Here is a 27813-nt window from a genome sequence, read left to right as displayed (position 1 = left end):
CGTAACGGTGCGATAGCATCAAAACAAATCGTTCACGACTCACAAGCCAAATGAAAAGTGGACCAAGAAACTCCGTCGTGCGACGAGTTTAAAATGAATATTTCATTCGCCACCGGTAACAAGTTGTATTAGCAACGGCGATCTGGGAATTCCTAGCGACCATACCCACCATAGCCCTGGCCTCGTGGTCCATCTGGAGATCCAGTGGTTCAGGTTCTCCGACGACGACCTTAGATGGCATTTCGCATTTGTTTTTTGGTTTACCCCTTTGCCCATCTCTCGGCATTTGTTTGGTTTGTTTCGCTGGCGAATACGCATAATTATGAGTTGTTTTTGGCAAACGAAACGAAAATCCGCTGGCAGTGTTTACTACGAATTTTCTATGTTTAATTCACGTCACTTGCCGCCGCGAACCCGGATCGTGAAAGTCGCCGACCAGATCGGAAGATCCAGTGGGTTAAACCCGAAATTGGAGCCGAACAAAGCCAACAAAGAATTTGGTGAATTTAATCTCTTCATCCCAATCCCATTGTTAGTCGCTGGCATAAATGTAATTTAATCGTTTTCAGCTTACTATATTTTTTCTCAACTTTTCTGCCGGTTTCTCCGCTAAGTGATTTTCGCCAGCGAAGCGTTAAATTCAAAATGCGGGGGAGTCGTCGCGTAAATTGAGCGTTTCGAATGTGGGCAAATAAAATTAGCAGTTTTATTCAGGCACTCTAGAGTGCCTGATCGGATTAATTGAAACAAAAATGCGTATCGGAACATTAGAAATTACAAAATACTCCAAACTTGCTTGGCAACTTTTGAGAGTGTGCTTAATGGCTTGATAATAAAATAGATTAACGTCGTTTCTTTAATGCCGATCAATCAATTCTTAATGGTCAATTTGGGAAAATATTTAAAGGGAATCCACTTTGAAGCACAACAGTATCTCATAATATTTGGATTACTAATTTGGCTAAAGCCTGACAGATAGATTTTAAAACAAAACAAACAAATACAATCGGGCATAGAAACACATAACTTATCAAGGAACTCAAAGCAGCATATAACCACAAGTGTTGCTTATGTATATATGGTATTATAATTTCCTTTTTTCCGTTGAATTCCCCCAAATATTACAGAATAATTACTTAAAATTTCAACGAACAGAGGAGCGCGTGCCAGTCGCGAAATTGCCTCAGATATTCAATATTTCACGATATGCTCACCTATTTGGGCATAAAAGTTGACGGCCTTTGGACCGATCGATGTGCCTTGTTAGTCACATGATTGGCATGCGGAAATTCCCCAAAATTATCCATTCCTTATTTGATTTGATTTTCGTATAATCGCATATTTCGGGATGTGATCGGCACTACCAAGAGAATTTGTCAATTCGAAAATATTAATGAACAGTTTTTTGTAAAAGAAGATCCAACTCAATGTTAATTACTAAGAATGTCGAAATTCTTGCTCAACCGCGGTGGATCTAATTAACTTAGTCATGGCATAACTAAATTAGACGGAAAGACTTCCTTATGACTTCTTTGAAGCTTATTTTGTAGCAGTACAATGCAAACAAAGAAATTAACAAAATCTTAATCATGAGACATGCCTGCTCTAAAAAATGGTCTTAGGACGATAAAATTCGATTTAAATTCAATCCCAATGCAAAGTTAATGACTAAGTCGCTTCCAGTCTAGATGCCAAATTAAATTAGATACCGTTCTGGTTATATTAAATGAGAAAAAATGCCAAAGCTTTGAATAGTCCGGAACATATCTAATGAATTTTAATGGGTTTTTTTAAATTCATTATTATTTAAATACTACATGTTATGTAAAACCTGTAGCTCTTTAGAATATGGAGCCATTTCAATCCAGTCTAGCACTTTCATTCAGATTGATGCCCAATTTTTGAGGCGTTTCTAGTTCGACAGCCCCAATTTGGCATTCCATTTGCCAAATCCCAGATCAATCAGCTAATGGCTCTATCAGGTATTCCCCAAAACGGTGGGCGAGCGGCGTAAAAGGGAAAGAAATTTCTTTAATCCCAGACTCGATAAATTAATTCGACTCAAATTTGCATATTTAACACGATGGCTTTGTTTACCGTTCGAGAGTAAAAACCCCAAGCATCAGCATCAAAATCCGCATACGAGCAGAAGCTAATTTGAATCCGAGTCTGGCGCCAAAGAAATTGCCAACAATCCATCAAGTTATTTGAGCTCCACGTCCGCTCCATGTGCTAATCGATTTTTGGGTATGTTGCGATCTTTACTATATAGAGGGGTATGCTTTTTTTTTTACTCAGCCGATCGGCGTGAAGATTTTATTACACATTGCCGTCGCTACTGTCGTCGTGGTTATAGAGATATAGCCGGATGGACCGGTCTATTTTCCTATGTCGAATCTACGCCGATTATGCAGGAATTCCAGATGCGACCACGTCTGTCGCGTCTCCAAGTCGCCACAGTAAATTTTGGGAATCTGACAGATTTTATGGCATATGCCAGCCGCCAGCCCAATACTCGCATCATAAATTCGTTTCCAGTCTAACTATGAAAAGAAGGCTTTAATCTGAAACTCCGTAACATTATGTAGAACAATCGGGAATATGAAATATATATTCGTCTTGTTATGAGAACTGAAAGTAAGCATGTGAAACACTTTTGTTCGGTGTCTATAGAATACATATTCTTAGTAATATTTTAATATAATAAAGATAATGAATTTCTTTCGAATTAAGAAACCAAGGAAATAGAAGTTGTACATTCTATTAAATACGAGAGGTAATACAGGGTTATTGAATAGAATGTACAACGCCAAGCTATTTATCACCTTTTCATTGCGATGGCAAGGACGAAAGTGGAGTGACTTGGCCAATAAAGCGGTGGTAAGACCCCTTGTCCCTAGGCCATCCAGTTATGGGCCAAAACCTGTGCCATGTTCCGGCGAAGTGAATGTTAACGATGGACTCATGCATAATGCATCACGCCCGAGCGGCAATTAATCAACAATTAATTTTTATATAAATTGATCGTTTATTGGCTGAAGGCAGAAATTACCTGCTCGCTACCGTGTGCGCCGCTGGGCTGAAGGTGGAAAAAGACAATATTAATTACTAATTATGCGCGGCGTCAAAACAACAAAACTAAGGCACATAAATATTTATCGATTTGTCTCTGGCCCCGAGTGACCAACCAACTAGCAGCCAGAATGGCTTGAAACATTATATGTACATGTGTATATTTTTTTTCACTCTGGAGATCGATGGACACATGGACATGGAGCCCGTGAAGTTGGCGATGGCACGTAGGCCAACAAGTTGGCAATAAAATCAAAACGAATAAACAATAAATCAACCGCAAATCGGCTGGAATGGAATGGAATTTTTAGCATAGTTCATAGTTGGGGAACGACCTTATCGCTCTCTGCCCTGAGCCCAGAGCTCTGTGTCCAGAAATCAGCAAATACCTCGGAATACTACAGCCAGTCCGAGTTCGGCCATAATTAATAAATTCCAGCGTGCGCCGCTGGATGATTCGCTCTTTGGTTGCGACCAAGCTGGAGGAGCTCCGGCAAACAAACAACAAAACAAAACACAACACAACAAAATACAAAAATACGAAACACGAAACAAAACACAAATTGACGTCACGCTGGCCCAAGATAGTGGCGATCCTCGGCAAGTGCGACATACGTATCAAGGCTTGCCGGTGGAAATGGAAACGGGTTAAACGGGTACGAGTGTTCGACTATTCGAGTGTTCGAGTGTTTGAGTGTACAAGCCCAGATCCCCGAGATCCCAAGCTTCCCAGCAGCAAACACAAACAACGGGGTCTTAATCAAAAATGTTGGCTGGCTTCAAAACAACGCGCGAAACAATTGGGTTGATCGAGAAGTTGACCAGTTTTTTGTAGGAACTATAAAAAATATAGGCAGTAATAGCTGCAATGCATGGGATATTAGATATTAGTAAGCACTTGTATCTAAGCTGAGCACTAATCATACGCAGTGTTGCCGCATTGTTTAAAAATGTAAATAGCTTTTTGTTGATAAAGATTACATAAAAATATAGTTATCTGGATCATTTTATTATAAATAGTTTAAAAGAACCGATGGTTTCCGTGCCATTATGTTTACGTTTGAATTTATTGCTCATACGCAGTGTTGACACTTGATGATAGCAGTTGTAACAAGTATGTAAACTTTTAGTGTGTAAACTTTTAGCATAGACTGTGCGCAGGTCTCCAGCTTGTAATAAAAGCACTAAAAAGTCGGGAAGCGACTAGTTTTCATTAAGAGTCACGCCTTCTGTTCGCAAAAAAGTGGCGGACGCGACAAGTTGGCGTCAGCCAAATGGGATAATGAGAACGGCAGCAGCAATTTCAGCTTCCAAGCCACGCCAGGTTCATCAACCTACTGGGCAAAAATATTTCCAATACATTAGGGCTTTTATTTAAGTGCAGCAATTTGAGCAAGCTGAAATTACATACACGGGGCATTCGTATCAAACATTGGGAACTCAGGTAAAATGCTGTTGACACCTGAATGTTTATAACGTTTTGATTGCAAACAGTTTGGGTAAATTATCGAAATATATACGTTTCACCAAATGCAATAAGCATTTTGTTAATTATAACAAAATTGGGTGAATATCTACTTTTTATGCAAATATACACAGATTTTTTTAAGACATGCATTTTGTACATCACACATAGCCAAGCTTCAAAACAGCATTCCGCTTTTTCTTACCCATCTTCAATGTCATAGGTTTGCATACAATAAATTTGAAAACATTCATGTTGTTTTTATTTTTCGATAATCTTGTCTAAGATATATCAATGGTTCTTTGAACTCCTACTCTTCGATATTTAACACCATTCCAGGTCATTAGTTGTCAGCATTTTCCCTGAGCTCTCTGCACATCTTCAAAGCGCCGACTGGCCAAATTTGGTAAGATCTCTTAGCCGCATTTAGCAGTGATTCGCTCGGTTAGCAGTCCATTCGATGCGCCTCGACAATTGCCGGTTAAGTAGGGCTCGTCTTTCCCAGCGAAGCGGACTACCATTTATGAAGATCAGGAGTGGGCGACCCCACATTCCAATGCTAGGCACACCCAGGCACCAGGCCGAATCGGGCCGTATAATTAATTGTGCAAAACTGCAAAATAATGCAGAACAATGGCCGGGCTTTTTGGGGTGTAAAAGCATTTCGCCAGCTCATGGCGATAGCTCTCCAAAAGCAAAGACTATAGAGAAACCATTGCCACGGAGTGGGACGAGGTCCGTGAGATTTATGGCGCTCGCCCAACTCCGGAATATCCCAAGCCCCCGCGTCGAAGAAGAAAACATGTGCTTCGCCTTGCTTCGCCTTACTTCGCCTTACTTCGCCCTGGTATCGAGAGCCAGATCTGGAGAGATATAACCCGATCGTGGGCTCTCAGCGCCTCTCCGATTCCGAGTGCCTTAAATATGGGTGCTCCCAGCGAAGTAGCTTCAGTTGGTTACTGAATTTCAGACCGTGCACAGCTCCTAAAAAGCCTAAACACCTCAAGCTAAACGCGCAAAAGACCGCAAGTGTATGCAAAAATACGAGAGTGGAATCGCACCCAATCGCACAAAACAATATACAATTTCTTTTAAAACTTTGAATACCCAAAAACTCAACTGCAAAATGCAAGTGGATAAAGTTTGTGCCGCCATCGCGCTCATCGCAATCTTCGCCAGCGTTGTGGATGCAGCAGTTTACTCCCAGCCCGCCATCTTCCATCCTGGTAAGGATTTATTACAAAAAAGCGAGCATTATATTATCTTTTTTTTGTGGAAAAGTATTAAGTTCAAAGCCATTTTTCTTATTTACAAAAAAATATTTAATATATTTTTTATTAGTTTAAGTTGTTATTTCATATAAATTCACGTGCTATTGTTGCAAACACATTAACGGATTTATGCAGCAATTAATGTCCATTTAAGCTAATAACTATAGTATATAAAATACGACCCCATCTGTTAAAGTTGCTCGAACAATAAGTTTTACTGCGACATTGAGAAAAACGTGAGCTTTCCATTAGAGTTTCGATTAAAGGTGTATGCGATGTAAGATGTTTAAAAATTTTATTCACTTGATGCATTCTCATGCAGTTTTCCAATTAAGTTTCCAATTAAGTTTCCAATTAATTGCCGACCTTTTCCAGCCACGAAAAACAATAAAAAACGAAACTTTGAAACTTTGCTAGGCAGTCGATTTTGTGATTGATTTACGATGGTTTCGATGATTTTTCGAGGTCTAGCGTTAGCTCATAAACATTTAAAATTTCAATCTAGCAATCATATGGAAAATTTCGAAAACAATTTTTGGACATCGATAGAGCTTTGACGTCGGATATTGGGCAGTTTTTGTTTATGATTAGGTTGTCAGGCATCTCAATTACGAGTTGATATGTTTGCGATATTTGTCTGCTTTCGCTGACGTCAACAAACACAAATCGAAATGGTAAACAAAAGAAATCAATAAATACGCAAACGCAAAACGCAAAAGTCGCAAACGAAAACAACAAAAGATGAAATTTGTCAAGTTATTGGCCCCCTTTCGGTTGTGTAGCAGATTCAGATACAGATACAAATAGAGATAGAGATAGATATGAATTTCGGTTTTTGGGTTTTTCGCATTCGCCAAAAATTAGCATAAGAAATGTGCTGATGTGGTTATTATTCAAGCGCTCGACTAATTTGCATCGCTATGCGGATTTAAGTTAGAAAACTTATCGATTATCCCCCTGGACAGATCGTCAGATAGCCAGATATTTTCCTGCTGCTGAATTATTCATGCGTGAAGGTCGTCCAACGTCTTTGGCTGGGAATACCTGGCATCTCGGCGACTGACTTACTAATCTATAAGAAATTATCGCGAACTGCTTAAAAATAGGCGATGAGTTCACGCGGCCGGCAATTAAGTGCACAATTGTCTGGAATGCGTGTTCTTCTACTCTTCGAGTGGTAAATTAATGGCGAGTGTCATTAATCAAACTTACCCCTTCTATTCGGTAATTTATTTTTGAACCCAACAACTCAACAATTCCCCGCCGCAGGCAGTTCGTTATAAATAAAAGCACGAGTACGCCGTACGCCGTACGCTACATCGCCATCTGTCAGCTCGACTTAGTGCTCGAGGTTTAAAAATAAATGCCAGTCGCCGGTGCCACCAAATGGTAACCACAACCGCAGACTGATGTATTTTTATCCCAGCAAGCACCTAGCCGCCACTTGTGTGCCAATTTTCATGTCGAATGACTGTCAAGTTCGTGCCTTAAGTCTTTTGTTTTCTCCGTCTGTGCAAGTCATGGATAGTTACAAAAATAGATCTCCTCTCCAGAGGCAAAAGTTTCCATTAACTCAGAGCAACTTAAGGGCTCTCATTTATAAACCATTTTAAATTTAGAAATTAAATATGAAATAATTTTTTTTGCTTAAAATACTCTTTAAACTCGGAAATGTCCCCTTGAGCTGGTTTGTTTTCGATATTGTGTTGTTGTTTGTAACCCAGTCCAGTCTGCGATATGCCTGCACGTATTTAAATTTCGATCGGACACAGTCACGATTTATAGCCACTTCCTCATAAGCTCGCAAGACGGGGGACAGCGCATAAATAAATCGCACTAACTACGACAGCATCGGGGAAGCTACAAAGAAGACTGGCCACTTCCGCTTGCAGCACAGTAAACTGAAAAAAAATGTATGCTTTGCTAAAGGTATTATTTTTCGATTAAGGGAACTTAACTAAAGAGTCTTGACCCTGCGAAACTGGAAACTGATATTACATTTTGATTATATCCGTATCCATTTCATAAGTGGATTTTAATAATGGCAACTAGTGAGTTTGAAGTTTAGATCGGTTATATAGGTAACATTTGTATTATTCCTCTGTACTTATTTGCCTCTCCTCTCTGTTTTGCAGCACATCCTGGCAAGTGCTTCGACAAGCTGACCCGCAAGGCCCTGCTGCCCGACAAGGAGTACACGCCGAAGGGCATCTGCGCGGCGATGACTTGCAGCCTGGAGGCCCGCGAGATCAGCATCGAGACCTGTCCCTATGTGGAGGCCCCTGGCTGTGAGGAGCTGCCCAGCGACCCCAACTGGCGGTTCCCCAAGTGCTGTCCGCAGTTCAAGTGCGTCGACTTCAAGACCGGCAAGGACTTTATCGTCTCGCTGTAGATCGGCTATATGTATAGATGCACCCTATATAGCCGCAACTGAAACGTGATTTTACATGAAATGTATTCGTAGTTTTGTAATACCTAAAAGAGAGAGAGAATGAGATCGTGTGAAAGCGAGAGCGAGCGACTGTGTGCGTGTGTTTGTTTCATTCTTAATTTATTTATTTTAATTTGTAAATAACACATTACCTGCATAAACTCCCAAAAACCCCGTCATGTTTGAAAATGTGAACATAATTCAATTTGTTTTGATTTATTCAAAAGTCCCTGTATGCGATATTTGCAAGTATGACTAACCACCATCAACCAGCTATGTTTAGTCCATAAGATTTAAGCAAAGTAATAAAAAATCTGAAATATGCAAATGTTTACTTTAACGTATTGACTTGGAAACGTGATGGGCAGAGTCATGTCCAAATTCGAAGTTTATTTGCGCTGTCCACCGGATTACGCGCTCTTCTTTTTTTGGATTTTTGGACTTTGTCAATAATCCACGAGATTATAGCCGGCTGACTCATCTGCGGACGACTCGTTGGGCAAACATCGCACATGCCGCATGTGAAACGATCCGCAGCGGAGATCCAAATACGATCAAAAGTTTATTGCTCGGAGAGTCCAACGGTTTACCGACTTTGCGCCTGATGCGAATGCTAAGTTTATAGCCCGGTTTATGAGACCCAACAGGAAATGCCGCGGTTTTAGCAATTGAAGTGGCCATCTGCGGATGTTACAAAAATAGAAGTTGAACTTCAACTTTTTAAACCAATAAAGAAAGCTATTGCCAGCTGGCCACTTAATATGGTAAACGTTTCATTTTTAATAGGTTCTGTGCTTTAATACATCTTAAATGAACCATTAGCTTATTATATGAAAGTACAACAATAAGATTTTTTACGGCCAATTACAGTATGAATTTTTAGCTTCAATGTAAGTCCTATATTATTATTATTTTCAAATATTAAATATTTAACACTTCATATTAGATAATTAACTTTAAATTGATTTTCGTAATGCATTTTGACGTACAAAAATAACTGTATGAAATTTAAATATTTCGAATTCGCGCCAAATTCTCCCACGTTTTGTTGACCAACACTTATTTAGTATATTTGTGCAGTCCCACTTGTGATTTTTTTATGGTATACTTTTTGCTGAGCCACACGGTAATTTTGATTGACTAACCTGCGGTCACACTACTCTCTAGGGCGTATCTTTTATTATTTACGTTGTGAGTTTGTGTTATTTTGCAAGGAAACCCCGCTTTGTTGAACGAAAGATGCATTCCCAGACGAATCTCATTGCAGCGCTGCTGCTGGCAGCTCTAATTCACGAAGGTAGGAAGTGTTTCCAACCCTCTCATCAAGTGGTTACATATGTGCTATAACTCACAATAATTTGTTGACAGGCGCTGCAATTTGGTGCTACCGCTGCACTTCGGCTACGCCCGGCTGCACGGAGAAGTTCAACTGGCGGGGAATAGGATTCCTGGGCGAGCACTGCCCTGAACCGGACGACATATGCGTCAAGCTGACGGAGCGACGCGGCGGTAAGCGGAAATCCGTTGTGATCCGAACCTCAAAATCAATTGAAACTCGCTTACAGCCAGGGAAACCATCACCCGTGACTGCCTTAGCGCGCTGAGCTTCCGCAAAGACATTCCCGCCGACAAATACGAAGGATGTCGGCCTGCCGCCCACGATGAAAAGCTTGCGAACTACGTTAACCACACGATCAAGGAGCACGACGTGCGCCGTGACTACTACACAGACACCACGTTCTGCTTCTGCTTCCTCGACCATCGATGCAACGGAGCCAGTGGCCTGCAAACGTCCGGCGTTATCGGCCTTCTCACCATTATTACTGCCGTGCTTCTCCGCTAGTCTCCATTCGAGTGCAGTATCTTAGTGCCTTACTAACTCGTTCTACCACGACGAATCTCGTCTTACATTCCGTCCTTTTTGTACAACTTTTTGACATGACTACAGCTTTTAGAGTCTTGTGTTTACTCAACTAATTAAATACATTTTACCATATTTATAAACAGGAGTGAAATCGTTGCTTTAAAGGACCTCCGCATTCTTGGGCGCTCGGTAATCATAGGCAGCCACCTCGGGTCGCGTCACCAGATGTTCCGAATAGACTTCGGCCAACCGCAAACACTGCTCAACCGTGAGTTCAAAGGAACGCAGCGTATCCTGTACCTCGGCGCGCTGGAATAGCTTTTGCGTTACATCCTCGCGATCTTCAGGAGGAAGAAGGGTTCCAAAGCCCCGCCGACAGTACTTTTGTCGCATGCTAAAGATGTGACGCACCACGCGCTCAACTAGGGGAAACGGCAATTGCGTCTTTGGGCGCTTTAGGGGAATTAGCTTGACGACGCCCACATCCACCTGTGGCTTTGGAACGAACGCTTTGCCCGGTATGGTGAACTTCATGACGGGTTCTGTCCACACCTGCGACATCACCGACAGCCGGCAGCGCTGTTCGCCGCCTACAGGGGCACAAATTCGATCGGCCACCTCTTTCTGGAAGGTCAGAGTCATACAGGTGTCGATGCGCCGGAAAGCACCACGCCTGCAAGACAAATCCTCTAGCCAATTGATCAACAGTCGAGTGGATATGGCGAACGGCAGATTTCCAATCAGATGAATACGCTGTGAGGTGTCCGGGATGTGCTGCTCCATGTTAAAGCGCAAGATGTCATCATAGTGGATATCGAACTGGATGTTTAGTGGACTAGCGCACTCCTTGAGCAACTGCAGTGTTTCGCCAAAGCGCGGATCCTTCTCCACAAGTAGCAGTCGCTGTGGGTGCCGCCGCAGAATAGAACGGGTAATACCGCCCGGCCCGGGACCGACCTCTAGAACTAAATCTCTGGGATCGATGCGTCCCGCCGACTTGACTATCTTGTCCGTCAGCCGCTCGTCCATGAGAAAGTTCTGGCTTAGTTGTTTTCGGGCCTGTAGCCTGTAGAGCTTCACCAGCTCCCGAATTGTGGGCATTGGAGGCAGGCGCATGCCGCTCTGAAGCACACGGGCACTAGCTTGGGCCATCTGTAAGAATATCATATACAACTAATACAAAATTGGACGGATTCTGCTGATATCCAGACTCACCCTGTTGTGCAACGACTTCAAAAAGTGTAAAACTGTTGTAAAATGAAGAAAACGCTTACGAACTACGGATAACTAACGCGGACAGAAGCTAGGAGGACACCTTCTTGGGCTCCTCGAAGTCGTCCAGGAACTTCTCCTGCTGCACCGAAAAGATGGAGTAGCCGTAGATGGCCAAAACGGAGACACCCAAAGCGCCGGCAGTCAGAAGATTATTGCGGCGGATGCGCTTCAGTTTTTGCACGCGGTCCAGGTTCTGCTCCTCGATCAGCTTCATGAACTGCAGCTGCGCCTTGTCCAGCTTCGGAGCGCTTTCCCCGTACTTGATCTTAGGTCCCTGCTCCGACGCCGACATTATAAACGCTCCTAAACGAAGTTTTTGTGCTTTCCTCGCTGACTTGAGAATTATGAAATCTGTCGCAGAGCAATAGTGTGGCCGCAGCTGACCGTTAGTTGGAACAAAGGGTCACACTGACTAAATTCACAAGGCTTTACACTGTAAAGTTTACAGCCTGCTTGCACCGTTATATTGCATTATTATTTCAAGTGTGTTATAAACAAATGTGATATAGAACATTACACTATGATAGTTTTATTTAATTAGATAAAATATAAAATGTACTCTTTGTGACAAGAGCAGTATTAAGAATAGATATTTAAAGAATCTTAATTTTTTTAGAAATGAGACATTTTTAAATTAATACGCGTTTTACATTTAATATAGGAAGGATTTTGTTATTTCTTTAAGCATCCTTTTGCCGCGATCCGGCAGCACTAACGCAGCGTGGCTGCGTGGTATTTTTTGGCGCCCCCGTGTACGGTCACTCTAGCGCGAGCTGCGCGTTTGCGTCCGTTACAACGAGTGCTTAGTTTAGTTTTCCTCGATTTGGGGGCCCTGCGGAATTGGCAGTTCACTTTCGTTGGTGGCTCGAGTGCGACGTGACGTGCGTCAGTGAAAAGCGCTTTTCCAGGCACAGTGCGCCACTACTTGCCTGCAAGTCAGCCACAGCAATTTCTCGGTAATTGCGTTGCAAAGTGCGTAATTAGAGCTTGAGGGGGGAAAACTGCGTTTTCCGCAATACCAGAACGTGCCCCATTTTCACAAGAGTACGTACGTACGTACGTAGATCCGTGAGTTCAGTGATTCCTAAGCCCAATGTGGATGTGGTAACGAGAGCCACGGCGATGACTTTGAAATGCGGAAATGAAAGTATAAATTCGGTTGCGTGCTGGGAAAACGGCTCTGAAAAACTTACAGCCAATAACAACAAAGGCAAAACAAACGCGTAATTGCAGAAATCAGCTGTGTACCTACGGACGAATCAGAGCCCCAGAAAGAGAGGGGCAAACGCCCCCCGCCCCCGCGACCCCATAGCTCCCCTTTGCCCACAACCATGGAAGCCCAACAGCTGGTCGCGCTCTCTGCCTCTCTCTCTCTCTCTGTTTCTGTTTCTCCGCTGTTTTCGCCTTTTATGGACTAACTTTTGTTTTTATTTTGTTTTGCTTTTCTGGTTCAGCGTCTGTTTCTTATTTATTATAGTTTATTATATAGTAATATTAAATTTTATTTCTGCTTCATTTTCCTGTAACTTGACTTATAGAACTCGGTTTCTTGTAATTCTAAACTTTTAATCAAAAAATGTTAACAAAAATATAGCAATAATATAATAATGTAAATTAATCAGAATAATAATGATTTTTTCTCTTGAAAAAGAACTCCTTCGTTTATTTGTCACTTTTACACACCAGTAGGTTTCTTAACCCTAAATGTTAGATTAGGTATGTTGATAATAAAGTGGATTGCTTTATTTCAGTTAGAATATATTTATTAATACTTTTGTTTTGTGCTTCGTGCACTTCCATTCAGTTTTACATTCTTTGAGCAAGTGACATAATTATGTTATTTAACATTACATTACATTTCATTACATTATCCGCGATCAGCTGATTCATTCTTATGCTAATTAACATTTCATATCAAGGCATACACATTTATTCCAACACGCCTCTTAAATTTGTTGTCTTGATTTTCTTTCATTACTTTAACTTTACAGCATCTCTATTTCGTATAAATTTCTGTTTGTCTAACGCTTTGGTTAACATGTCTGCTATATTAAGTCTTGATTCTATCTTCACAATGTCTATAATACCTTTTTCATAATTTTCGTTAACATAATGATACTGCACTTCAATGTGCTTCGAATTTTTTGTAAAGTTACCAAATTTAGCAATGGCTACTGCGCCTGAATTATCTTCGTAAATCTTTATCGCTTTTTCGTTATCAATATTAAATATTTCACATAACATGTTTTTGACAAATAATATTTCTGTGACTGCTTCTGACATGGCAATGTACTCTGCAAACGTTGAACATTTTGTTACTGCGTGTTGTTTGTGTGTTTTCCAATATACTATATTTCCATACATTCTAATTATAAATCCCGTCGTGGATTTTCTATCAACATTATCTCCTGCATAATCGGAGTCTACCATACAATCTAATAATTCATTATTCTTATTCTCTTCAAAAGTTAAATTCAGATCTCTTGTCTTATATAAATATTTTAATACTCTTAGCGCGTATTTATAGTGTGTTGAATTGTAACAACTTTGATATCTGCTTAAGTAATTTACGGAATATGATATATCTGGTCTTGTACCTGCGCTTATATATAATAATTCACCTATCAAATTTCTGTATTTAATTTTCTCATCACATTCAGTTGCTTGATCTAATTTTAAGTTTGTTTCCATTGGAGTTTCGTATAGCTTAGCATTTTCCAGATTATACTTAATTGCCAGTGATTCAATATATCGTTTTTGATTTAACGTCATTTTCTTACTTTCAGTACTATAATTAATTTCTATTCCAATATAACTTCCGATTTTTCCTAAATCTTTCATTGTAAATTTGTTCATTAAACAGTCTTTAATTTCAGTTATTTTCGTTTTGTTCTTACTGCATATCAATATGTCGTCTACAAATACTAAAATATATATTTCATCTTTATCCTTTCTTTTTACATATAAACAATAATCGTAATTGCTTCTTATAAAATTTAATTTGTCGAGATATTTATGCAAACATTCGTACCATGCTCTTGGGCTTTCTCTTAATCCATATAATGCCTTTATTAATTTATAAACTTTGTTTTCTCCTGTTTCGTAACCTTTTGGTTCATTTACATAAACTTCTGATTTTACATAGCCATTCAAAAAGGCTGTTTCGACATCCATCTGATTTACAAACAGACCATTTTTACAACAATATGATAGTAATATTTTTAATGTTTGCATTTTTCCTACTGGTGAATATACATTTTCTAGTCGTTCTCTTTGTTGGAAACCTCTTACTACTAGTCTAGCTTTGTATGTCCCATCACTTTTCTTTTTGTACACCCATTTTACATCTATAATCTTTTTGTTTATCGGTTTTTCTACAATTTGCCATGTATTATTTTTATTTAAGCATTGCATTTCTGTATTCATTGCTTTGATCCATTCTTTCTTTTCATTACTATTCATCGCCTCTTCGTACGTGTTTGGTACAATGGCATTTACATAATTGATATAAATAAAATGTGTTACTGGGTTACCGTATAGATTTACTGGTCTTTTATTTCTATTTGATGTTCTCTGCACTGTTAAATGTTCTTTGTTTTCCTCACCCTCGCTTTCATCGCTAGTTTTTGAATTAACTTCTTCCGTGTCATTTAGTTCGTCTGTCTTAGCGTTATCTTCATCATCTTCTTCATTTTCATCTATTTCACTTTCATTATCATTCTGCTTGTTTTTCTCTAGGCAAATTAATTTTGTTTTCTCTTCCACAACTTGAACATGTCTTGCGTTTATTACTCTATTGTTTAGTAAAACTCTATATCCGTTTGTATTATAACCAACTAATACTCCTAATTCTGATTTGTTATCCCATTTACTCTTTCTGCGTACTTCTGGAACTCTAACAAAAACTCTACTTCCGTATATTTTTAAATTTTCTACATTTGGTTTTATACCAAAAAATATTTCATATGGGCTTTTATTTACTGCTGTATTTGCGATTGTTCGATTTTTTAAATAAGCTACTGTGTTCATCACTTCTGGCCAATATCGCCTATGTATGTTTGCTTCTCTCATTAAGCACCTTCCAATATCCATTGCCGATCTGTTATATCTTTCTGCTACGCCGTTTAATTCGTGTACATACGGTGGACATGTAGTTAACTGAATTCCCTTATACTTTACAAAGTTTAATATTTCTCTATTCAAATATTCTTTACCGTTATCGCATTGGATTTGTTTTACTTTTTTACTGAACTGATTTTCAACATAATTAACATATTCTTTTAAGCAGCTCGCAGTTTCGGATTTATTTTTAATACAATATATTCTCGCGCATTTACTAAAATCGTCAACGAATGTCAAAAAATATTTTTCCCCACAATAACCTGTTGTGCTGTGTGGTCCGTTTAAGTCTGTATGTATTAACTCTAATGTCTCTTTAGTTTTCTTTCTATTGTTCTCGAATGGTTCGTTTGACATTTTACTTTGTATACAATTCGCACATTTCATTTCGGTATTCTCGATTTTATCTGGCAGACCATCTAACATTTTATTCTTAATAATTCTATTCAAATATTGAAAATTTACGTGGCCTAATGCCCTGTGCCATTTTTCTTTTTCAGTTAATTTAGTTACATTTGTATATATTTCATTTCTTTTATTTTTTGGCATGAAGCTTTTTACATTATATAAACTATCAATTTTACTCGCAACTGTCAGCAATTCTCTCTTTTCGTTATAGATTTTTGTATCATTATTTCTGGCTACGACTGTACATTTATTTTCAGTTATCTTTGATATGCTTAGCAAATTTTGTTTTATGCCTTTTACAAAGTATACATTTTTAATATCGATCAAATTTTCATTGTTGTATGTTCTAAAATATGTTTCTACATTTCCAATCTTGGTCGCTTGCAATTGTTTGCCATCGGCTACTTTAACATTAATAGGATTTTTCAAATTAATACAGTTCTTAAAAAGTTTACAATCGTTTATAATGTGATCAGTGCATCCACTATCTAATAACCAATTTACTGTAGTTTCGTTGTTACTTTCGCTGTTATTACAATTTATTAATTTTTCGTTTCTTATCATTCTTGTTGTCCATGACTGTACGCTGTCGCTGTTTTCTTGTTGTCTTCCTTGATTCCTGTCTCCTGAGTAATTTCCACGTCCTCGACCATTTCCATGATGTTGACCTCTGCCTCGGCCGCCTCTTTGATTCGTATTCTGATATCGCCTGTTGAATTGTTGTTGTTGTTTATTTTCGCCTCTCGCATTTTGCTCAGCATGCCAGCAGTCCCTCTGAATATGACCTGTTTTGCCACACACATAGCATTCTTTTTTAGTTTTGGTGTTAAATGTGCTTACGTTATTTTGTTTGTCCACTGGACCTCTGTTTAAACTTTTTTCTTTTATTTTTGATTTTACGTACTCTACCGTTCGTTGTGCTTCCGGAATTACATCTAAGAAGTCTCCAATATAACGAATCTCGTCTTACATTCCGTCCTTTTTGTACAACTTTTTGACATGACTACAGCTTTTAGAGTCTTGTGTTTACTCAACTAATTAAATACATTTTACCATATTTATAAACAGGAGTGAAATCGTTGCTTTAAAGGACCTCCGCATTCTTGGGCGCTCGGTAATCATAGGCAGCCACCTCGGGTCGCGTCACCAGATGTTCCGAATAGACTTCGGCCAACCGCAAACACTGCTCAACCGTGAGTTCAAAGGAACGCAGCGTATCCTGTACCTCGGCGCGCTGGAATAGCTTTTGCGTTACATCCTCGCGATCTTCAGGAGGAAGAAGGGTTCCAAAGCCCCGCCGACAGTACTTTTGTCGCATGCTAAAGATGTGACGCACCACGCGCTCAACTAGGGGAAACGGCAATTGCGTCTTTGGGCGCTTTAGGGGAATTAGCTTGACGACGCCCACATCCACCTGTGGCTTTGGAACGAACGCTTTGCCCGGTATGGTGAACTTCATGACGGGTTCTGTCCACACCTGCGACATCACCGACAGCCGGCAGCGCTGTTCGCCGCCTACAGGGGCACAAATTCGATCGGCCACCTCTTTCTGGAAGGTCAGAGTCATACAGGTGTCGATGCGCCGGAAAGCACCACGCCTGCAAGACAAATCCTCTAGCCAATTGATCAACAGTCGAGTGGATATGGCGAACGGCAGATTTCCAATCAGATGAATACGCTGTGAGGTGTCCGGGATGTGCTGCTCCATGTTAAAGCGCAAGATGTCATCATAGTGGATATCGAACTGGATGTTTAGTGGACTAGCGCACTCCTTGAGCAACTGCAGTGTTTCGCCAAAGCGCGGATCCTTCTCCACAAGTAGCAGTCGCTGTGGGTGCCGCCGCAGAATAGAACGGGTAATACCGCCCGGCCCGGGACCGACCTCTAGAACTAAATCTCTGGGATCGATGCGTCCCGCCGACTTGACTATCTTGTCCGTCAGCCGCTCGTCCATGAGAAAGTTCTGGCTTAGTTGTTTTCGGGCCTGTAGCCTGTAGAGCTTCACCAGCTCCCGAATTGTGGGCATTGGAGGCAGGCGCATGCCGCTCTGAAGCACACGGGCACTAGCTTGGGCCATCTGTAAGAATATCATATACAACTAATACAAAATTGGACGGATTCTGCTGATATCCAGACTCACCCTGTTGTGCAACGACTTCAAAAAGTGTAAAACTGTTGTAAAATGAAGAAAACGCTTACGAACTACGGATAACTAACGCGGACAGAAGCTAGGAGGACACCTTCTTGGGCTCCTCGAAGTCGTCCAGGAACTTCTCCTGCTGCACCGAAAAGATGGAGTAGCCGTAGATGGCCAAAACGGAGACACCCAAAGCGCCGGCAGTCAGAAGATTATTGCGGCGGATGCGCTTCAGTTTTTGCACGCGGTCCAGGTTCTGCTCCTCGATCAGCTTCATGAACTGCAGCTGCGCCTTGTCCAGCTTCGGAGCGCTTTCCCCGTACTTGATCTTAGGTCCCTGCTCCGACGCCGACATTATAAACGCTCCTAAACGAAGTTTTTGTGCTTTCCTCGCTGACTTGAGAATTATGAAATCTGTCGCAGAGCAATAGTGTGGCCGCAGCTGACCGTTAGTTGGAACAAAGGGTCACACTGACTAAATTCACAAGGCTTTACACTGTAAAGTTTACAGCCTGCTTGCACCGTTATATTGCATTATTATTTCAAGTGTGTTATAAACAAATGTGATATAGAACATTACACTATGATAGTTTTATTTAATTAGATAAAATATAAAATGTACTCTTTGTGACAAGAGCAGTATTAAGAATAGATATTTAAAGAATCTTAATTTTTTTAGAAATGAGACATTTTTAAATTAATACGCGTTTTACATTTAATATAGGAAGGATTTTGTTATTTCTTTAAGCATCCTTTTGCCGCGATCCGGCAGCACTAACGCAGCGTGGCTGCGTGGTATTTTTTGGCGCCCCCGTGTACGGTCACTCTAGCGCGAGCTGCGCGTTTGCGTCCGTTACAACGAGTGCTTAGTTTAGTTTTCCTCGATTTGGGGGCCCTGCGGAATTGGCAGTTCACTTTCGTTGGTGGCTCGAGTGCGACGTGACGTGCGTCAGTGAAAAGCGCTTTTCCAGGCACAGTGCGCCACTACTTGCCTGCAAGTCAGCCACAGCAATTTCTCGGTAATTGCGTTGCAAAGTGCGTAATTAGAGCTTGAGGGGGGAAAACTGCGTTTTCCGCAATACCAGAACGTGCCCCATTTTCACAAGAGTACGTACGTACGTACGTAGATCCGTGAGTTCAGTGATTCCTAAGCCCAATGTGGATGTGGTAACGAGAGCCACGGCGATGACTTTGAAATGCGGAAATGAAAGTATAAATTCGGTTGCGTGCTGGGAAAACGGCTCTGAAAAACTTACAGCCAATAACAACAAAGGCAAAACAAACGCGTAATTGCAGAAATCAGCTGTGTACCTACGGACGAATCAGAGCCCCAGAAAGAGAGGGGCAAACGCCCCCCGCCCCCGCGACCCCATAGCTCCCCTTTGCCCACAACCATGGAAGCCCAACAGCTGGTCGCGCTCTCTGCCTCTCTCTCTCTCTCTGTTTCTGTTTCTCCGCTGTTTTCGCCTTTTATGGACTAACTTTTGTTTTTATTTTGTTTTGCTTTTCTGGTTCAGCGTCTGTTTCTTATTTATTATAGTTTATTATATAGTAATATTAAATTTTATTTCTGCTTCATTTTCCTGTAACTTGACTTATAGAACTCGGTTTCTTGTAATTCTAAACTTTTAATCAAAAAATGTTAACAAAAATATAGCAATAATATAATAATGTAAATTAATCAGAATAATAATGATTTTTTCTCTTGAAAAAGAACTCCTTCGTTTATTTGTCACTTTTACACACCAGTAGGTTTCTTAACCCTAAATGTTAGATTAGGTATTTGCAATTGTGTTCACAGGAAATGTTAAAAAACGTAAATAATTTGTATTTTCCCTTTTTTTTTTCTTTTTTTTTCAAATTGCCATTAATTATGAAATTCCCTCTTGCAGCTAAATCAAACGCGTTTCGTCAACCGCCGTCCGCTTAGGCAGTAAAAAGTAAACAAACAATACAAATCTACAATCTCACGCGAAAAACAATAAAGCGATCGTTCGGGAAATTAGTGCAACAAGACAAAGGCAACCCATTCCGCATCCAGATTCAGATTCAGATCCAAATCCAGATCCACAAACGATGGCGTTCATTTCGAAAGATTTTCGATCTCCGGGCGAAACTTGGATCAAAACCGACGGCGGCTGGGAGCGTTCCAAGGTGCTCGAGTGCGGCGGCAAGCGGAAGCGGTAAGCTTACAACATTTTCATGGGCGGCCACTGGGCAGCTTCTTCAAAAGACATTCGATTGGCGGTTTCCCAACTATGGAAATGTCTTCAGGGGCTGTGGAAACTAAACGCACAATTTGCATTTCCTAAACGTTTGTCATGCAGTCCGAATTCATTTCCCAATCTACTTAATATCAAAGAAATAGATATAATAGTGCTATTATTAATGTACGTGAGCCCCATGCTTTTTATCTTCCGAGAAAAACTCTCACAGATACATGGTTCTATGTCATTAATTACGCCATGTAGATGATAATAATATGATGTGATAGAAACTGCACTTTCGTTCATCGCTCCTTCTTTGGGCATCTGTTTGTAACTTTTCACTCGGACAATTCAAAGACTATTAGTTTTATGGCAAGCGCGATCAGATATACGATTTATTTATAGCAAACTAATGTACCTATTGTACAAAAGTGCGTTTTAAAAATATGTATCGATTTAAGCATTATTCAATCGCATTCAGTAGGTACTTGAAATTGGTTAGTCACAGTTTCAAGTCACGTTTCTGTTAACAAAAAGTATTCTACACATTAGAGCAAAGGTCTTGTTTCCGTATCGTCACTGATGTCGGCTAGATTTCGGAAACGGATTGTTTATGTTTTAACGCAAATCAAGGTTGTTAATGCAAAAACACCTTGCAGAAATATAATCTAATCTCGTCAAAGATAAAAGTTTGCCTTGAACTGATTAGTGCTCGACACCCTTTTGATGACTTTTCTAGTATCCCCATATTTAACAGTCATATATTTGTGAAGTTGGCTCATATGCGTTTCCTTATCGTTAAACCTTAAAGCTAATATTGACAATCAGTAGTCACATTGTCTGGCAGTTTCACTGCCGCTATCGAAATCTTTAAATCATTCAGTTTAATAGACCTGCGTTTGGGTCCAATACCCAGTGGTGCCATTGAAGTTGGCCAAAGCGAACTGGCGAATAATTGTTGTGGCTCAGACAATGGAACCCACTTCCCTTCGCTGGCCAAATCGATGATTTCTCAAACTGAAGCCCCGGGCAGCAAAACACCATCGAATTTTGTGACAATACATGCATATTTAAAGGTGTTATATGTTAAATGCCCCTGAAGAGCCACGTTTAGAGTTCTCCAAATCGCAATGGAGTATCTAGTGATTGTAGTGGCCTGTTCCAATGGAAAAGCACCATTTGATCCGGTGAGTCACTGCAATTGGCTGTGAAAGCAGCAGAAGTTCCGTTCCACCGATATCCGTATCTAGAGTGGTTCCATGGGTAGCTACTAGCTAGCTTGGCTGGGCTGTACAAGTATCTCAGTTATCTGATCGATTGCCCATTTGATTGATTGCTATTGTCCGCTCGTATGCAATTGGAAACTGCGAGTGGAGCAAAAAGTTTTACAAACATTAAGACAATGGATGGCGATGGTGAGAGTGGAAATGGGGTATGCAAAAACCTCATACCTTGAATTCAACAGATACTTTCTGCTATACCCTTATATACCTACTTTGAGATACTTTAATGCATTTTTAATTTGACAAGATGATGGATATTCAATATGCTTTTATTTATTGAAAATGCCCATTTGATGACTGGCATACACCAAATCGATTCGAGGGGGAAGTTGGGCGGAAATGGGGAGTTGGGAGGTCGAAAGTGGGCGGTGCGGAACCTTGAGCTTTTGGTGGCGTTTGCAAGCTCTCTCACAATCCCATAGTTTGGCCTAAACTTGGCCGAGTTTCCCGCCTACGGTTGGCGAGTGAATGGTTAGCTACCAGTTCCTTGGGGTTTTGGAGTTGCCAAGGCTGATACTCCGCCGTCTGCCCGCCACTTAAAGTTTTTCCAATGGCCCTTATTATGCATTTGGGTGCCCACCTTGGATGCATTTCTAATTTTGGAACACTTTCAAGTTCCTGGCGACTACATTTTTCATGCAACTGCAGTCGCAAGAATGGAACGGAAAACAGAAGCCATAGATTTTCTATTGAAATTATGTTAATGCCTATATATGTAGCTATATATTTAGATCAAATTTATGAGACTTGCGTATCCAGATTAGGGCAGAATACAGATTGGTTTCAATTTTATGGGTAGCATAGTACTATAGTTATATACAAAGTGCTTTAGTTTTCGACTAGATCACGAGTGGCGCTATTTCCGCATTTCTCCCATTTACGACTACTCGAAATCCAAAAATAATCGCCCTCCATGGATTTGGGTGCGTTCTTTATGGGTTGTCAAAAGTGCACTTCAAGTTCCCACTACTTCTTCCTGACATATTCTGCGTGTGTGTTATTTTAGTAGTTTTTACGATGCTCTGTGTTATGTAACTCCGCGGCTTATCTCAAAATAAACTTGGAGAGTTCAAAATCAAGCGGTTTGGTAATGCCTTCTAATCAGCATCTCAAGGTTTTGATTTCGACAACTACGAACATTTCGAAACTGCACGTTTAGCTGAATTCAGCTGATCATAATTCGGGAAGTAGAGCATTTACATTTTTCAAGCCTTACGTGACTGAAATCGACTTGAATTGTATTACAATACAGATTTCCTAGATATTTTGAAACGCTTTTACCCGCTTTATCGACGAACTTGCGTGTCCATTTCGTAACCGTGTTAAGCACTCGTTTTGAGCATTACCCAACTTTCTTTCTGGTCAATTAAAAATTCAAATGGTCGTCGCCCGGCACTGAACCCATTAGATAATGCCTGAAAATAATAATTAGAAATGCCAGATTGCATGGAAAAGCGATTCCAAAGTGCACACACGGACGTGGTCTCCACTCCAAGTCGGAGTCCAAATCCAAACACAAATCCAAGTCGGAATCGGACCCACTTTCACTGCACTCTTCGCTGCACATCTGTGGACCAGCCAACGATCGCCCGGCTGCCATTTGATCGATTTTCCCGACCATTTTCATTTTTCTTTGCTGTGCTTTTCCACTCGATCAAGATGCATGAGGTCGCGAAAAATGGCCCCACATATGAGTGGAAAAATTGTTATGATTAATTGACTTGAAATTCGCGCAGGAGAATTGCAGTTTCCAAAAGTTGAAATCTATTTAAAAATGTAAAAAGTTTTTAAAAAGTTTTATTTCTGAACTATACTAACAACTAGTGGCTGGGTGTTATGCTAGGCATTTAAATATAAAAATAATTATAATAAATGATTTTCAAATGAAGAAATCAAATTTTTCAAGGCGTTATTAAACTTAACGATACCAAACTCAGTTAAGTTTCTCTTTATATTTTTCATATGCACGCTTTTAATATATTTTTTTAGTTTTAAAGAGCGCTGCTTTCTGCTATTAAAACACAAACTTTTAATTACTTCAATTATTTTTACTGCGTTTCTGCCATAAAATGCAACCGAACCACATGCTCAACTCAACCCAATTATATCTATTGCGACCAAAGATTTCCATTCCCAATGAGACGGTGCTGATTTCCTGCAACTTCTGAGCCTAAATTTAGAAGCATTCGAAGCGCTTTCCGGCTGCTTCGCTGGTCCTCAACTCCGTTTCCAATTATTTATGTCGAAAAAGGTCACTGGCGTATAAATAGAAAAGCAATTTTCCGCTGCAGCTCGTAGTTTTTCCCGCTGCGCCTGCCACTCTGCCAGTCACTCAAAAGGGCCCCGCACTCCGATTCATTTGTTTAATTCGCTTGGAGAAAGGTAAACGAACGCTTGATGGTGACGTCGTTGAGTGATTTATATGATTCACGTGGTCGTCGGCCGTGGATTTGGTCTGTTGGCTGTTGCCTGTTGCCTGGATGATGGCTGGTGGGCAGGGCCGGAGTTTTCCATCTCCATCTGCGCCAGAGAGGAGGTATCTGCGGATTCGGAGAAGGAGGAATCCAGGGAGCAAGAGCCGCGGCCCGTGCAAGCGCAACAATTTCATTGTTCGTCGACTATTTTTAAACAGATCCACGGATATGTAATTGCACATTTATCTAAAACACAGCCAGGCAGCGACAACCTCACGAATTTCGAGCAAGCCGACGAGAAAGCGCAACAACAAAAAAATAATCAAAAGACAATAATTGGCGTTGAAAATTACAATAATAAAGTGTTGGCTGGGATGGTCGGTCTGAATTTCTTTGTTTCTTTTATCAAACATGAGTAATGCGATTCGAATCAGTCGATTTGAAGTTATCTGTACAAATGATTTAATCTACAAGTATAAATTATAGACTTTTACCCATTTTGCGTATAATAGTCAGTCGAATGGGTTTTGAATCCAACATTCCACTATGTCACTCAAATGCGAAAATGCAGTGCCAAAGTTAGAAAAGACAACCATAACAATAACAGATCATAGCAGCAACACATGGGTGTACAATGCACATCAGCATTCCCCCATTACGTATACGAAATGTTGGCCAATAAAAGCGGTGACCTACTTTGGACCAGGCCAACCCAACCCAGGCCAACCCAATCCAACCTAACGATGGTTCTCGGCTCTCGACACCCGACTCTCGACTTTCGACTCTAGACTCGCCCAGCAGCTGGCGAGGAGCTTTTGTGCGTTTTCCTTTCTAGTTTTTCCGTTGGGCGTCCCACTTTGATTGTTGCCCTCCTTGGAGCATCTTCAGTCGCAGCTTCTGGTGGAAACGTGAGTGGATTACCACTGATTACGGTACCAATTCTGGGGCGGAATTAAATTTACTCCGCCTGCGAGAAGGATACCCATGACCAGGACGACCAGCACCTGAAAACACGCATCAGCCAAATCGATGCGCCTTGACCATTTGCGGTTGTGGATTCGGCGAGGACACGTCCTGTCCTTGGGTGCCGCAAAATTGTTTTTGAATTGTTTTTGATTTGCCCCAAAACTGGGTCAAACTGTGCTCGTCTCTGCGGACTGCACTTTGTCTAATTGAAGTTTTCCCCCTTAATTGCCTAGTAATTACATTTCCTTAGCCCGGACTTTTTCCCAACTTTCAAATGCTGCAAATGTCGATTTTCAAGGTCGTTAATGGGTTTCGCTCTGCTTAATGGCATTTCAAGTCGGATCTGTCTGGGAAATTGATAGCTACCAGCACATTGAGTGCATTCTACTCAACAACAAAAATCGATATGGAAGATAATACAGAGAAAATGAAGTCATGGTAAAGCAGAACATATTGAATTGTAAAGCAGAACATTAAATTGTAAAGCACAACATATTGAATTGTATATTAAATAGATACATATATCCTATACATAATTCAATATTCACAAAAAACACATTTTCTAAACGGCATAATTTCCTTATGGCTCCCAAGTGACAACTAACTCTGTTCGAAATTGAATTGCAAATGTGTACAATTTCACAAATTACGCGACCCACCACTTGTAATTGCATTAAACATGGCTAAAAACTTGACACTCTGCTGGGTTTCCTCTCCGAATTGCTTAATTTAATAACCGGACAGGGCCGTGAATCAGATGGTGGGAAATTTGGCCAGCTTCCGCCTCTTGAAAAGCGGCTCACAAGCGTTTAACACTTGTAAGCCGACCAAATCCAAATGTTGCACTGCAATTGCAGCACAAGAGTTGGCATAACACACAACTGGCCAAACCGGATGGTGCCCCAAGTTGTGGGGAGTGCCATGGAGTTGGACCGAATCACTTCCGAAATGTTGCATTGACAGTGACTGCAATTACACTAAAAATTAAAAACATGGAATTACACAAATTCAAAGACTTACACCCTCTGAAGAGCACAATTTTACTTAGATGATTATGCTAAATCCAAGGAACTAATTTATACATAATTTCCAATTGCAGGCACCACTCGGAGGGCAGCAGCAGCTACCAGGACAGCGACAGTTCGGAGGAGGAGGCGGTGATGCCGCCGCATTACCACATCACCATCCGGTGTACCAGAGAGATAGCCGGATTTAATGGGCTCAGCGAGGCTGTGAAGCGTCTGGACTTCAGGCGATCCGTGCGGGATCGCAAGAGGTTCCACTACATATGCGCCTTCCTGCTGCTCGTGTCCAACAAGGGCATTGCCAGTCTGCCAGGCAGTGCTCAGCGCCAGCTGCTCCAAATGGTCGAGGAGGTGGCTTCCCATGGTAAGCCAACTATATTCAAAGCATTTAGTATTCATAACTAATGATAACTTTCGTTTGCACAGTGAATGACAGCCAGCAGCATCCGAATGTGCTGCGCGGCCTGGCCCTGAAGCTGGAGCACATCGTCAGCCAGGAGAACCAGAAGTGCTGGGGCAAGCCGCTGGGCAGCACGTACCTGTGGAAGGAGCACATGGCCACCATCAAGCGCATCCAGCGCGTCGCCAGCCAGATCGAAATCCGCGAGGTAAGAACCAATGTCCTTGGAATACAATCTGAATTTCGATCATACTCATTATCTCCATCTTCTTGTATTCCAGCCCGATCCGGAGGCCAAGCCAAAACTGCACGAACTGCCGGAGGAGTGTGTGCGGGAGATCATCCTGTGCATAGCCGACCATCGGGACCTGGAGTCGGCCGCCGAGGCCTGGGAGACCATGGCCAAGCTGGTCTCCGAGCAGCGCATCTGGCGCGAACTGACGCGCTTCCACTTCAACCAGCGCCAAATACACACCATCCTGGACCTGGACAAGTTCAAGCAGATGGGCGAGATCAAGGACTGGAAGCAGATCTATCACCAACTGCGTCGCACCTATGGCGTCAACGATGATTACCAGTTCGCCGAGGTGCTGGCCCTGTGCCGCTCCTGCTGCTGCCTCTTCTGGCCGTCGGATGGACATCCGTGCATCGTGGACCAGAGTCCGGACTACAAGCAGCGGCTTGAGGAGGCCGGTGGCCAGTTGGCACTGGCCCAACCAGTTCCGCCCGCCCAGTTTCTCAAGTACTTCTCGTTGTAAGCCGGATGATCGGACCAAGGGAGAGAGATAGAGATAGATCGAAAGTATTTTTACGGCCCAGTGGATAGGTTGTTTATGCGTGTGTTAAAGTTTTACCCTTGGAGAGGAGACGAGAGGAGACGAAAGGAGTCAATAGTCGAGGAGCGGATCAGAAAAAGCAAAGTGATAACGAAATCCCTAATCTATAACTACACATGTACGTTTATACGTAAATCGCCAGGCTCGTTTCGATTGGTTTGCAGTTTGTCCAGGTAAAGGTTCAGATTCTAGTTTAGCGTGGTTTCAGTTCAGTTATTTGCCAACCTGTTGTATTGCCACATCTGCCGGTGAGCCACAACCTGTGCAGGACCGAAGATTACTATTAGTTGTGTAGACATATTTATCGACTCGCGTGTCAGTTGTCAGGGTCCAATTCTGGGTCGCTAATCTTTGAGAGGTCGGGGAGTGGTTATAGACTTATTTAGGACACGCAAAACGAACTGCCACAAAACGAGAATAAGCGATTATTTTTTTTGTCAAACTGATTATTGCAAAACGTGTATGGAGAAACTATTTTTAAAGTACCAGTATGTATAATTACCGATTTGTTCATTTTAAGACAAACGATAAATACACTTTTATGCATGACTTTTGAGCGATCTATTGTAGCGGTTAAGTCTAGTTTCTTTAACGTGTATCAGCTGCTTTTGGTGCTAAACCGTATTATAAGTTCCAATCC

General features: G+C 41.2%; 7 protein-coding genes across 10 annotated transcripts; 3 read left to right on the top strand and 4 right to left on the bottom strand.

Annotated features, from left to right (window-relative positions):
• Positions 1-5483: 5483 nt before the first annotated feature.
• On the top strand, positions 5484-8567 carry LOC6533766. The gene is made up of 2 exons (XM_002094434.4): positions 5484-5763; positions 7944-8567. Exons 1-2 carry the CDS (start codon positions 5571-5573, stop codon positions 8198-8200), a joined length of 450 nt encoding a protein of 149 aa, XP_002094470.2. The 5' UTR covers positions 5484-5570; the 3' UTR covers positions 8201-8567.
• Positions 8568-9374: 807 nt separating this feature from the next.
• Positions 9375-10235, top strand: LOC6533765. The gene is made up of 3 exons (XM_002094433.4): positions 9375-9536; positions 9608-9748; positions 9805-10235. The coding sequence occupies exons 1-3, from the start codon at positions 9479-9481 to the stop codon at positions 10080-10082; spliced, it is 477 nt and encodes a 158-aa protein (XP_002094469.1). The 5' UTR covers positions 9375-9478; the 3' UTR covers positions 10083-10235.
• On the bottom strand, positions 10189-11255 carry LOC6533764 (dimethyladenosine transferase 1, mitochondrial). Its single transcript, XM_002094432.3, has one exon. It carries the CDS (start codon positions 11253-11255, stop codon positions 10263-10265), a length of 993 nt encoding a protein of 330 aa, XP_002094468.3. The 3' UTR covers positions 10189-10262.
• On the bottom strand, positions 11125-11777 carry LOC120321528 (cytochrome c oxidase assembly factor 3, mitochondrial). Its single transcript, XM_039374238.2, has 2 exons — positions 11319-11777; positions 11125-11255 (listed from the first exon to the last, which is right to left on the bottom strand). Exon 1 carries the CDS (start codon positions 11668-11670, stop codon positions 11407-11409), a length of 264 nt encoding a protein of 87 aa, XP_039230172.1. The 5' UTR covers positions 11671-11777; the 3' UTR covers positions 11125-11255; positions 11319-11406.
• A 5138-nt stretch (positions 11778-16915) lies between these two features.
• Positions 16916-17982, bottom strand: LOC26536259 (dimethyladenosine transferase 1, mitochondrial). Its single transcript, XM_039374236.2, has one exon. The coding sequence runs from the start codon at positions 17980-17982 to the stop codon at positions 16990-16992; it is 993 nt and encodes a 330-aa protein (XP_039230170.1). The 3' UTR covers positions 16916-16989.
• On the bottom strand, positions 17852-18503 carry LOC26535075 (cytochrome c oxidase assembly factor 3, mitochondrial). Its single transcript, XM_039374239.2, has 2 exons — positions 18046-18503; positions 17852-17982 (listed from the first exon to the last, which is right to left on the bottom strand). The coding sequence occupies exon 1, from the start codon at positions 18395-18397 to the stop codon at positions 18134-18136; it is 264 nt and encodes an 87-aa protein (XP_039230173.1). The 5' UTR covers positions 18398-18503; the 3' UTR covers positions 17852-17982; positions 18046-18133.
• A 370-nt stretch (positions 18504-18873) lies between these two features.
• On the top strand, positions 18874-27722 carry LOC6533763 (F-box only protein 32). 4 transcript variants are annotated; one of them, XM_015194769.3, is made up of 5 exons: positions 18874-19061; positions 19935-20225; positions 26012-26301; positions 26364-26545; positions 26619-27722. In XM_015194769.3, the coding sequence occupies exons 2-5, from the start codon at positions 20119-20121 to the stop codon at positions 27093-27095; spliced, it is 1056 nt and encodes a 351-aa protein (XP_015050255.1). In that variant the 5' UTR covers positions 18874-19061; positions 19935-20118; the 3' UTR covers positions 27096-27722. The 4 variants fall into 4 exon arrangements, with proteins under 4 accessions (XP_015050255.1, XP_015050254.1, XP_039230169.1 ...); XM_015194768.3 differs by having other exon boundaries at positions 18874-19077; XM_039374235.2 differs by having other exon boundaries at positions 18874-19328.
• Positions 27723-27813: the final 91 nt, after the last annotated feature.

Source organism: Drosophila yakuba, chromosome 3L, assembly GCF_016746365.2.
Source record: "Drosophila yakuba strain Tai18E2 chromosome 3L, Prin_Dyak_Tai18E2_2.1, whole genome shotgun sequence".
Lineage (NCBI taxonomy): Eukaryota > Metazoa > Arthropoda > Insecta > Diptera > Drosophilidae > Drosophila > Drosophila yakuba.
Note: the sequence above shows the minus strand (reverse complement) of the source record. Positions and strands in the feature narration are given on the sequence as shown.

Coding starts and splice junctions, on each gene's coding strand:
- LOC6533766 (XM_002094434.4), top strand. CDS start 5,571: ATGCAAAAATACGAGAGTGGAATCGCACCCAATCGCACAAAACAATAT. Junction 5,764..7,943: donor GCCCGCCATCTTCCATCCTG/GTAAGGATTTAT, acceptor TCTGTTTTGCAG/CACATCCTGGCAAGTGCTTC.
- LOC6533765 (XM_002094433.4), top strand. CDS start 9,479: ATGCATTCCCAGACGAATCTCATTGCAGCGCTGCTGCTGGCAGCTCTA. Junction 9,537..9,607: donor GGCAGCTCTAATTCACGAAG/GTAGGAAGTGTT, acceptor ATTTGTTGACAG/GCGCTGCAATTTGGTGCTAC. Junction 9,749..9,804: donor GCTGACGGAGCGACGCGGCG/GTAAGCGGAAAT, acceptor ACTCGCTTACAG/CCAGGGAAACCATCACCCGT.
- LOC6533764 (XM_002094432.3), bottom strand. CDS start 11,255: ATGGCCCAAGCTAGTGCCCGTGTGCTTCAGAGCGGCATGCGCCTGCCT.
- LOC120321528 (XM_039374238.2), bottom strand. CDS start 11,670: ATGTCGGCGTCGGAGCAGGGACCTAAGATCAAGTACGGGGAAAGCGCT.
- LOC26536259 (XM_039374236.2), bottom strand. CDS start 17,982: ATGGCCCAAGCTAGTGCCCGTGTGCTTCAGAGCGGCATGCGCCTGCCT.
- LOC26535075 (XM_039374239.2), bottom strand. CDS start 18,397: ATGTCGGCGTCGGAGCAGGGACCTAAGATCAAGTACGGGGAAAGCGCT.
- LOC6533763 (XM_015194769.3), top strand. CDS start 20,119: ATGGCGTTCATTTCGAAAGATTTTCGATCTCCGGGCGAAACTTGGATC. Junction 20,226..26,011: donor TGCGGCGGCAAGCGGAAGCG/GTAAGCTTACAA, acceptor TTCCAATTGCAG/GCACCACTCGGAGGGCAGCA. Junction 26,302..26,363: donor CGAGGAGGTGGCTTCCCATG/GTAAGCCAACTA, acceptor TCGTTTGCACAG/TGAATGACAGCCAGCAGCAT.